The sequence below is a fragment of the Crocuta crocuta genome, unplaced genomic scaffold (genome assembly GCF_008692635.1).
Source record: "Crocuta crocuta isolate KB4526 unplaced genomic scaffold, BGI_CrCroc_1.0 scaffold72, whole genome shotgun sequence".
NCBI lineage: Eukaryota > Metazoa > Chordata > Mammalia > Carnivora > Hyaenidae > Crocuta > Crocuta crocuta.
The window spans coordinates 4,390,561-4,402,957 of NW_027529427.1; the positions used below are offsets into that span (position 1 = coordinate 4,390,561).

Sequence of the window (12,397 nt, forward strand, 5' to 3'; positions counted from 1 at the left end):
ATCCTGCGACCACTCCAGAGACATACCTGCTGCTGTCAGAGGCACCTTGTGCTTTCTTGGTGGTTTCTCCTCTGGTTTGGGATCTTGGGTTTTAATGCTTGCATGGAAAGGCATTTCTGAAGGCTTGAATTTAGAAGCTGACTTCTGATTGTGAGTCTGATTCTCCTGTCCAGACAAAGAGACTTGAAATAAAGGACTGCTTAGACTTATCCTGGGTGTCACAAACCATTTATCAGACCAAGGACACACACATCCAGCCAAACTCTTCTCCTTCCTTTCCAGGGAGAAAATGGTAATTATGAGACATTAGGTTTTCTCAATCTTTCTCTCAAAGGAATCAGTCTTATGATTCTCTGTGAGGCCCATGCACATAACCATGTGTATGTAGTTGACTACCCCAGTGACATCTTACTGCAGGAAGAAATGGGAACTTTTTTTTTTTTTACTGCTGCTCTGGAGAAAGCCAGTTTCTAAGTAGAGAAAGTGACTTGTCCAAGGACACAACACATGAACTTATGTATCTATAATACCTCTTTAACTTGGCACTTTCTCACATCTAACTTGGTCCTTACACAAAAGAAGTAGGGGACACTGGAGAAAAACAATTATTTTGTATGCTTCTACCATTTATACATCAGACACTGCATTCTTCCTTTCCTCAAAGAATCTTCATGACAATCCTACAGAGAGCCCATTTTGATAAAAGAAGCTCAGTGATTTATTCAATAAGGTTTACATTCATTGTAAAGAGTGAGAACAGGACTAGAACCCAAATCTTCAGGTGACATTGTGCTTTCTCCACCATCCTAGGCCTTCGTAAACTTGGTTCTAGACTGAAGCCACATCTTTGACCTGCCTGCTCAGGGCCAGGTCCATTGCCCTGTACTTACCTGATACAGAAGGGGTGGCTTTAGCAAGATTTTGTTGCTGATGTGTGGGAAGTTAACCATGTTCTTCTTCCCCTTGGTATCCACAAAAGGGAGTGAAGTAATGCTGGTGTTTGTATTCTATATAAGAAGGAAGTGGATAAGGTATAGAAGCCTCAGGCAAGAAATCTTTCTTCAGGGAGTCATTTCTCCCAGCTTTCCCACCACAGCAAGAATGAGCCTAAACCAAATACAGGCCTAAATCTATTTTCAAAGCTCTTGTAGAGAAAAGTAGAGTGGTCAAGTATATGGGTTGTGGGTTTGAATCCATGCTCCACCACGTACAGCTGTAGATCTTGAATGGGTTACACAACTCTTCCTCTAAGCTTTAGTTATCTCATCACTACCATGGGGACAAAAATGGGATCTACCTCATAAGGCTTTTGTGAGGTAAATAAGGCAACTCATGTAGAGTACTCCATAAGTGCTAGCCATTATTATCATAATTTCAATATCTTACCACCCTAAAATGGGGAAGTTCTTCCTGCTTTATAATGTACACCTATCTTTCTTGGTATAACATAAGCTCCTATCTCCTTGGCATTATTGATTTGACCTCACTTGGATTCCTGGCCCCATGCATTGATTGATTGATTGATTATGAAAGGCAGTCTATCTATCTAGTGAATAGCAACATTTAAAATTGTGTTTTAAATTTTAACTTTAAAGTTAAAATCTTAACTCTGCAAGTTACAGAGAGGGAGGTGGCAAAACATATGAGACTCTTAAATACTGAGAACAAACTGAGGGTTGATGGGGGGGGAGAGGGGAAATGGGTGATGGGCATTGAGGAGAGCACTATGAGCACTGGACATTGTATGGAAACCAATTTGACAATACATTATATCTAAAAGTAAATAAATAAAATTGTGTGGAGATGAGGTTTTGGTGATGTGGATAGAGCATATGCATCATATTATGCTGAGGTGACCAAAAATGCCTCTGAAAAGCTATCCTGTAGCTGGGAAGCTAGCCTACCTATCCTCATCCTTCCCTAGAGAAGAGACACTAAGTATCACTTCCTACCTTAGGCAAGATTCGAGTCATTCTGAGGTTCTTGATCTTGGGAGGTGACTTCTGGACTTGAACCAAAGGCTTACTCTCAACCTAGATCAAGTAGAACAGTATTGGAATAGTGCTTAGTATGCTATCACCTCAAGCTGTTGAGACATATGTTTTGCTTTATTATCACAATCAAGATAAACTTGAAGCCAGCTCTCCTGAACCCAAAGCTAGGAAGAGCTAAGAGAGTCTCAAGAAGTACTGAAAGAATATATGAATGAATGAATGAATATAGAAACAAGTGCTCTTTCTGACAGTGCTTACCCTGGATTGAATTGTTCTATGGTTTTCATCCTTTTTAAAAAAATCCATAGAACTCTTTCTTCAGATAAAATCTTAATTAGACACCCTGGACAGGAGAAGAAATAAAAGCTGAGCTGCTCTTTCTACAGAGAAGGAAATGCCCATAGTCTTGCCCAGGGACTCTTTCTGCCCTCACAGTGGTTCTGAAGGTGCCTAGTGGAACCCACTAGAATACAGGATATCAGCCTGAACACCAGTGACATGATCAGAAGTGACTTCACATCTAGAAAGGGGTCAGGAGGAAAAAGACCAAAGCAGAAGGGCTGTGTCACCCAAAAGATGGCAAGCACACAAGGAAAGTACGTGACATAATTGTATGTAATACAAGGTAACAGTTATCTAATGGTTATGTAGTTATTTAAAGATACATTTAAAAACCATAGCACATTAAACCTGTGATTTTGTAGTCATTACTATGTAAAATTTTAAACTTTAAGGTAAAAACAAAAACAAAGTGAGTGTTATGGAGATATGGCAAAAACCATGAAGGTGGCACTGAAATGACTAAGGTTTAGCAAAAACAGGATACGGTTTGAATCTAGGTTCTGCTCTTTGAAGCAGAACTCATGGGTTCTCTTCTTCCAGCCCTTTCTTAGGAAGCTGAATGACACTTACCCAAATCTTAGAAACAGCTGGTCCAGACTCACCTCTGTAAAATTTGATATACTGGCCACATTGAAATAGGAACTGGGTATAGTACATTAGCTTAATATCACCCAGCATAGCTAAGCTAAGCTCTCTACAGAGCTATAATGATGAGAACCATTTAGAATAGTCCATCTTGACCTCCTAGAATAAGGACATGCTCTGAGGGAGAAGAGGCTACATAGAGTATGGCTCATAGCCTTAGACCAAACTAATTTGACTGGCTAACATATACTAATGCAGGATTTGATTGTCTATTGAAAGGACAATGATGATATTTGAACAAATACTGCAATCACAAATCTCATAGTCCCAGCTTCTCATCAAATAGGTTTGTGGGGAGCAAAACTTCTAACAGTCATCAACAATGACCAGCTGGCATTGAGAACAAGTTGGGGAGACTGAATAGAAAAAAATATATTAACAAAATACAACTAAATACCAGACAAAGGGCATGAAGATTGAGTGTCAACAATGAAGGAAGAGATCACTGGAAATGCAGTCTGCCCAGGAGGATGTGAGGAGGCTTGTGGAAAGGGTGTTGCTTGGTCTGGGATTTAACTGGGAGGAAGGGTAAAGAGTGTGCTCCTTAGGTGAGACAATATCTGGGAATTCTCTGAGAGTTTTCACTTTCATGTTGGCTAAGCTGGAGCAGAGGGTACACTGGATTGTGGAAGGCATTGAATGCTAAGGTAAGATACTGGTCTTTATCTAATGGGCAATAGTGAATCACGGACAGTTTATAAGGCTGGGAGTTACATATGCAGAGCATTGTATGTTTTCAGAAAGACCCTTCTAGCAGCAATGTGGCATAAAATAATGATCACAGACACAAACTCTGATATCAGACCTTAGTTTAAATCCCAGCTCCACTACTCATTAGTTGTTTAACCTTGGGCAAGTTATTAACCTTCCTTCATGTGATATGGAGGTGATAACAGTACCAATCTCATAGGGTTGTTATAAGGATTAAATGAGTTCATATGCATAAAGCACTTAAACCAGTGCCTTGTATATGCCAAGGGTAAGTGTGTGCTAGACATCATTCTCCTTTTTTGTAAAATGGAGAATGATTTTGGTTATTTTTCATGAAACAGGAAAACCATGGACTTAGAAATGACGGAGAATGAACAAGATGATATGTAATCTAAAAAGGTTAAAGGAATTGAAGATGTTTAATCTGAAAGAAGATAAGACAAAACAAAATATCTGAGAGGTTAACAATTCTGATACTGCCATACATATACACTGGAATCAGGTGACTAAATAAATGGACTGTAGATGATGGGAACCAGGTTTTCCAATGTTGGACTGGAGATTTACAGATAATCAAGGTCAATGTCACATTATCACTATGTGATAATATATTACAGTTGGAAACATCAGTAGGAACTCATGTTTAACTCAATGTACATACAAATGGTTACATATAGTTATATTTATAGATATGTATATATGCAAGGGTTAATACATGTGCATGTGTGCATACACACACACACACACACACACACACACACACATTTCTTTGCTTTATTAGCTTGAGAAGTCTTAAAGAAATAATGCCCCGGGAGAAACAAGGGCACCTAACACTCACAACTCGGTTTTTAATACCATTCTCCAATAAAAGGAACCAAGGTTCCTTAGAGAAACGATTGGTTCTAGGACTGAAAAAATGTACAAGATGAGCCTGGAGCACCTTCTCGTGACATAAAGTAAGGAAGGGCTCAAAAAAAAAAAAAAAAAAAGCAAAAAAACCCACATTGATGAGAGTGTGTCAAAGGGGCACAGGAACCAACTGAAAGAGTTCCCAATGGCCAGAGCTGGAACAATTTTAGAGACAAAATTGTTGTTTCAAAAAGTGTTGGATTGTAATTCAAAGTTTAAAGTAAATATCTATGGATCCATACAGATGTAAATAAATGATTTAATAAAGACATAGGTAGGGGAAAAGAAACAAATCTCCCATGCAGAAGAGCACCTAATCTATTATACAGATACTCCACCACAGAGGATAGGAGCAGAACTCCCCACTCCTTAAGCTGTGAATAGTGGTTGTTTTCCCAAAAGTATAACATGGAAAGGAAGGAACAATAGAAATTTTATGGGAGAAACCAGACAAACACTACCTCAGCCAGGCAACCTAGTCAACATCAGCAACCGTAAAGCATGTAGATAGTATGTGTCATTGATACAATTTGATAAAAATGGCATTTTACTTCAGTGGTCTTCCTCCCAAAGCCTACAACCCCAATTGCATCATGCAAAAAACAGAAAAATTCAGATAGCAAGGCATCCTACAATATACGTGGTCAGTATTCCTCAAAACTGGCAAGATCATCAAAAACAACCAAAGTCTGAGAAACTATTACAGCCAAGAGGAGCTTATGGGGACATGACAAGGAAATGTAATGTGACATCCTGCATAGGAACCTGGAGTGGACAAAGGACATTAAGTGACAATTAAGGAAATCTGCCTGAAGTGTGGAGTTTAGTTAAAAATGTATCACTATCAGTTCACTATTGTAACTAATAAAAGTTGAGCTGCTCTTTCTACGAATACAAGATTTTTGATATACAAGATTTTTAATAATAGGGGAATCTGGGTGTGGGGTATGGGGTGGTATATGGGAACTCTGTAGTATCTGCTCAGTTTTTCTACAAGTCTAAAACTGTTCTTAAATAAGTATATTAATAAAACAAAGAAAACCCTTGAGGACAGGGGTGATATCAGAAGGGCTATTGCTTATGACTCAGTATGAACTTGTTCTACAGGATCTGAAAGATGGAAGGAGGCCAAAATGTGGAATTTATAGAGAGGTAGTTTCAAGTTCAATAAAAAGAAGGATTTTCTAGAGCTTAGAGCTGTCCAAGAATGGAATGGGAGTTCTTATGAGGTAATGAGCTCTCCATCACTGGAAGTGCCGAGTCCAGCCCATGAGCACCTGTGAGAAATGTACATGGACTCGGTGGGTGGACAAGATGTAACCTCCAAAGTCCTATCTGTCTGCAAGACTCATTCAAGTGACTCCTGGGAGTGCATCTTGAGTGCACCCTTCATCCTCTCATGGAACCAACACTGAGACCCATTGTATAGAACAGTTGTTTCCCAACCTTTGTCATGCTATACCACGCATAAAAAAAATTATATTTGTGTGACATTCTGGGGTAAAAAGAGGAGGCAGCTCACAGACAGATGCTACCAGCATAGGGTTCCAGCTGCCCCGGGCTTGTTTACCACAAGGGCTGCTGGTCTCTAGATCTGTGCCCAGCTCTACTGGTATGCCCCACAAGTTTACAAACTTGCTGCTTGTTTGTCTCTGGCAGCTTCCTCAAGAGACACACGATGCCCATAACAACATTTCATTCTATCACAGCATCCCCAGGAGGCAGGAAGAAGAGGGTGTGGTTGTCCATATTCACAGTGGCAGAGCAGAGTTTTTCCTTTAAGACCATGAGCTTTGTGGCACTGTTCTGTGGTCCCTCACTGACCTCTGAGTAATGTAACGGGAATCTCTAACAGTCGTGAGCTCTGCCTCCAAATTTAGTGTTCTTAGTGTAAAAAAGATTTTATTCACAGGGGTATGTAACATAGCAGTGATTCCTATGCTGCCCAAAACCTGGACACTAGCCTGAGGCTAGAGAAAGCCTCTGAAGGAGCTGGGAGATAAAAAGGCAAGTTATCTGAGGATGCCACCTGGGCACTTTCACAGCTCCTTTTTATGAGCATCACTGTTTTTTGAGGCCTCCTCAGCAGCCAGAACTGGACTGTGAAACTCCTTTATTTTCCAAATTTCTTATACAAACATGTACTGCTTTTATAGTTTAAAAATACCATTTAAAAACAATATTACAACAGAGACTCTAAATGGTTCATTGCAACACTACCAGGGAAAGGCAGTGACGATGGCAGAGGACACTCTTTCTCTGAGAACCTGAAACAGAGAGAATTAGACATGAGGAGACACTTGTCAAGGCACCTGGACTCAGAGCCTCAGAGTATGGACGCTGCACTGTGCAGATCAAAAGAAGGGAGGAAACCCCTGTGTTCACAAGTAGGCTCAAGTTGCTAGGAGACCCCTGTGTTCACAAGTGGACTCAGGTTGTAAAGATTCCCCCACGTCTAGGCCCACGTTCGAATCTTGGGATTCCCCTGGGGTCTCCAGCTATGCTTGCTGTTACTGGGTGCTAGATCCAAAGGGTCTAGGCACTGCACCCACATGCATGATGAGAAGCCTGGAGTCTCAAATCCTGACCTCTTCTACCTTCCACCTCTCTTGTGCCTCTGTCGTCTGAGCTAGAGACTCTTAGGTTCTCACACTTGTTTTGTTTTCTAGCAAAAGAAAAAGGCAAATTCCATCCCTACTTTGCAAAATCCAGCTCATCTTTCTCAAACAAAAGTTGAGTTTGGCTTAGAAGCTGATTCGAGGAAGGCGGGAAAGCTGAAACCAGCTGCTCCACCCCACTACCCATATCCCCAACGTTCAGGAAAAAGAGCTAAAAGGTGCCAAACTATTCCTGTTGCTGATTCCTGTGACTTGGTCTCAAGGATTCTTCCAGGAACACTGAGGTCCTGCCTCTCCAGGCCAGGAGGATACTTGGAATCACAGAGTTGGAATAGACTTTAATGATGCATTCATTTTTAACATATTTACTGAGCACATCTATGTGTCAGGCAGTGTGCTAAGCACAGATCACACAGTCCAGGGGTTTCAAATTTACTGAAAAGCTCTTTAAATACAGAATCTCCATCCTGACCCCAGACTCCTTAGTGGTGGGGCCTAGTAGCCCATAGATTTTTAAAAGCTCCCCAAGTGAGTAATGTGCAGGCAGAATGGGAGCCACAATCGAATGCCACCCCCTCCTCTGGAATTAATCTCTTCCTGCCCTGAACTTGGCTTTCTTTTATGTCTTTGATGTTTATGTATCCTTCCTAATTTTTTGTGAATTCTTATCTCCCCTCAGCAAGAGTCTATGAGAACAAACATGAGGCCCCTCAATAGTTTTCCCTCTGGCTGGTTCATGTAGGGGTCCCCACAGTGCCTAGCCATGTGTTAACATCCATGGCAAAGCCTGGACTGAGCTGGGACCACCTGCAGAGACAATCTTGCATTTGCTAAGTGTCTGGGATGGGGACAGGGCATATCATCCTCCTTGCTGGGACAGCGGGATTAGCTACAGGTTGCTTCTAATGAAGGCTGCCTCTTTGTATGTTGTCACAGGGAGGTACCTTTGTTATAAATCTGGATCATTCAACACAAGCTGACTGCAGTAAGCACAACCTCCCACTTATAGGACTGAATGAGAATATTTTCAGAAACTTGCAAATTATCATTTATGATTCCCTACCATGGGTAGCATAATTGTGTGAAAATGAAAATATCCCTCCAAGACTCTGCCCACCATATCCCTAGTTAGGCACCTGTCTCCTAAGCACTACCCTGTCTCTCCCCCAATCCATCCTCTACTGCCCAAGATCTCAGAAATTAAACACAAATTTCTGATCTTGTTGCGGCACTGCTTAAATCTCCCCCAATGACTTCACAGGGCATGGATGTCCTGCCATGGAAACCCTCCCAGCCTCATCCCTTGTCATGGCCTTGGCCCTGACCTTTTGGCTCCAGCAATTATGAATGCCTTGCTGTTCTCAGACATCTCAGCATTTCTGCTCCTGCTTGGAATGTTCTCTCATCACCTACTTGCCACCTTCCTCCATTCCAAGTCCCTGTCATTCACCTGGTGAATCTACCCAAAATCAAGCCCCAGCCAAAGTGCCACATTCTCCATGAAGCCTCCATAATCACTGCATGTGTAATTTTCCCACTTCCCCTTGCTTCATACTTGCTCTGACCACAGCACCTGCAAAGATTTGTTGCACAAGGTTTTCTTACATCTGCTTTCTTCTGCCAGACTATGAGACCCTTTAATAAAAAATCTGAGTCTTATTTCAGAATCCCAAGCCTAACATGGTATCTCACACATAGTAGTCACTTAAATATTTGCTAAAGGAAGGAAGGGAAGGAGAAGGGGCAGACTGAAGGAGCAGGAATCCCTAGTACTTGTCCTCAAAGACTTGAGCTGACTCTCAGCTGCCTGGGATGATGAGGGAGCATAAGGCAAGCTTAGGGTGAAGTATAGGCTAACAGCACCCCCTACCCAGGTGGGATAAATGTGATATTCCTCAAAGACTCCTGGCTGCCCAAGAACAGGGGAAAGGAAAGAAAGCAAATGGTTGACTGATAGAGATCACAGTCATGCAGGACAGGAGTCTCCTTCAGTTTACAAATAACTTAGTAAACTGCAAGAAAAAGGCAATCTTACCCAAAGCCTAATATCCAGAAACCTATAGACAACATTACCTGGAGCCCTAATATCACCCTCACCAAGATGTAAAGGGGTTTAAGTGACTGCCATGGTAATGTGAGAAACACAGGCAAATGAAAAATTAAATTCCCTTACTGTCTACAGCCCACTGACAAGTCCTTGAAACAGGCAGAGTGACCTTCGTCTAGGAGCTCAGCTGCCTCAATGATGACACTTTGCTAGAGGCAAAAGAGAGTCTTGGCTCAACATTATCCTGACCCCCTGTAAGTCTACTTTAACATATAAAAATTCCTTTGGAAACTTATTTTATCTTAACTCCCTCAAGATATATGTTGGCAATTGTACTCCAAGCTTATGGCCCCCTTATATACATCTGAAGAGTCTCATGACTGAGATTTTACTGAACAGTAATAAATGACATTTTCCTAACAAAAGCTGGCCTCTCCAGGTCCTGGAAAACTTGCTTCAAAAATTCCTTAGATACTTACCCTGTCCCTAACCCCACCCCAACCTGAAGGTATGTAATCACTCTTCATAACCCCAGTGCAGCTCTTTCCGCCCATCCCTGTGCTTTAATAAAATCACCTTTTTTTTGCATCAAAGATGCCTTCAAGAATTCTTTATTGGCCATTGGCTCTGAATCCCACCATCACCCCAATCAGGGAGGAGTTGAGCTTGGATGTCAGCCTCTCTGCCTGATTGGTAGTCCACTCTCTCCCATGTGTCACCACATTCTTTTCCCTAGTGGATTCCTTTCCCACCAGGGGACCAGTGCTCTCCTGCTCCCTGGCACTTCCTTTTGGAAGGAATGCCTCCTAGTCAGCAAATGCACACAAGAGAATTCCCCTGTCCATACCCTCTTCTCAAAGGTAGTTGCATTTTCAAAGAGAAAGCCTAGAAAAGAACTTCTTTGGGTGCAAATAAATGAATCTCTATTCACAGAAGACTTCTGGGTGCTGGGGAACTAGATGAAAGAGATAGTTCATTTTAGGCAAGAAGGTCTGTACAAAACTTATCAGACAGGAGCACATTCCCATCATCAATTATACGGACATGTAACTTCTATGTCAGAATGGAGGAAAGAAGTGCACACAAGGTGAAATCTCCAACCCCATGTCCTGAATCAGTGCCTTCTTCCTGGTAGCACTGTGCCTTCCTCTTCTCTACTTTGCATTCTCCTCAAGCCAAGCCCCCACCCCAACATGCATGGTTTACCCATCCATCACAGGGGAGTATATTTTCTGCCCCTTTACTAAGAGCTAAAGGATAATAGGTCAGGTCCCTTTGCAGGGCTAGTTAGAACAGACTCTCAAGATTCACTGTCTCATCTTATTACCTTGGACAGAGCCCTGGATGTCCTCCTCATCAGCAAAGTTCAGGGGAGAATGCAACTGGGCTCGCAGCCGGCATCAAGGCCCTGGTCTCCTGCCCCTGGGCCACCCAGCCTTTGCAGAAAGGCACACTTCTATCAAACAACCCTGCCTCGATCATGCATCACAGGCTATTTTTCTATTTTCTCAGCTGGCTCCTCCTTGTCTCTTCCTCTTCCCTGTTAATTAAAAAAAAAAAAAAAAAACACACACCCAAGTGCATGATCAGGGTTGGGTGAAGCTCAAGTTTGGTGATATCAAATCACAGCTTCCTCCTTGCAGGCTCCAAAATCTCTTCCCAGAAGCCAGAACAACTGAGAATTAAAAACAAATGCATTAATGCACAGAGAGGGTGTGATGAGAAGAGAGAAAATAAATCTTTGGGGATTCTCTATAGAACACAACAAGTTTGACAATTAGGCCCATCAGAGCACTGCAGAGAGCTGAGAGAAAGAGGCAGTTGCTAGGCTCCTCACATTCCCAGCTAAGACGTTAAGCTACTATCACTGCACAGAGCTTAGGCAAATTCCAACATCTCTCCCATGGCTACTTCTAGCTAAGTTTCTGCCCTGAAAGCCCCTTTGGTATGTGAGGAAGCCCAGGATGCCTGGGCAGAAAAGAAAAGGGTAGCCTCCTGCTTATACCCACAGCCAACCCTGGACTCAGGAGACCCATTAGTAGAGTGAACACAGCCAGCCACTTGGGAGGGCCAGGCTTTTATCTTACTGATGCCGTGTCCTCTCTGGAGTCCTGCCCACCAGGCTATGTCCCTGGTGAAGGTGGAGGAAGGAGAGCCTGGCCATCCTTAGGGCTTGAGGGAGGGGCCAGAGCTTGAGCCTGAAAGCCCAGATGCTTCAAGCCATTTTCTAATGGACTTAGAACATGGCCTTGGGGGAGACATACCCTTCTGGACTTCTGATAAGTAGAGTTAGGACAATTATTGTGCTGGAAGCCACCTTAAGGAATCTGTAATCAAATGCCTTCATTTTACAAATGGAGAAAGGGAAGTTAAAAAGGCTATCCAAATGACGTGTCCAAGATAACACAGCAGTAGCAAACCTGAGTCAAGAATCTATGTCACCAAGTGCCTTTTTACTGTACCACGCTGCCATCAGATGGTGTCTGACCTCTTTTGTGTTCTGCCATGAAACTGGATGGGAAGAGATTATTAAGCATTTCCCCTCCAAAGTTCTCTAAATAAAAAATAAGATCACGTCTTTATTCTGATGGTGCCTGGATATAGTTCCCAACTGGTAGAAACATTCAGAAAGCAAGAATTTATTCTATAAATCAGATGCTAAATTCTCCACAATAAAAAGTAGATTTATGCATCATTTAAGAGTTAGAGTAGCTGATTTCTAAAGTTCTATTCCCATTGATTTAGATTTATCCAATGCATTTGCAAAAGTTATTCCTTCTGCCTGAAATGCCTTCCTTCCAGCTCACCACACAGCCTTTTTGCATAACCCCAGGGAGACATCATTCACTTTGAAAAAAATGTGAATAATGAGCCCTATAACTTGTGCTACTTGATGGGACTGTAGCTGACTGACATGCCATTGAAGCATGATCATGTACCTGGGCAGTAACAACATCTTAAGAAAACTTTCTCTAGGCTCCCATAGAATGTTGCTTCTGCCTTAGTGACTACACTTACCATGCTCTATTGTCACGTAACTATTTACATGTTTATGTCCCTCACTATACTATGCACACACAAGAAGGAGATATATATTTATTTTATATATTTATTTATGTATGTATAAAAAT

The 12,397-nt window shown here is 42.0% G+C and overlaps 1 protein-coding gene across 6 annotated transcripts in view; it reads right to left on the reverse strand.

The window, feature by feature from the left end:
* Positions 1-12,397, reverse strand: part of DYRK4 (dual specificity tyrosine phosphorylation regulated kinase 4) — a 55,621-nt gene that overhangs the window by 26,291 nt on the left and 16,933 nt on the right. For 4 of the 6 annotated variants that reach the window (XM_077759160.1, XM_077759159.1, XM_077759161.1 and 1 more), the window contains 3 exons: positions 1,953-2,033; positions 891-1,007; positions 27-165 (listed from right to left, as the gene is read on the reverse strand). In XM_077759160.1, the coding sequence (XP_077615286.1) occupies positions 27-165; positions 891-1,007; positions 1,953-2,033 (337 nt within the window). The remainder of the gene's footprint in view (positions 1-26; positions 166-890; positions 1,008-1,952; positions 2,034-12,397) is intronic. The other 2 variants (XM_077759162.1, XM_077759164.1) reach the window with 2 other exon arrangements.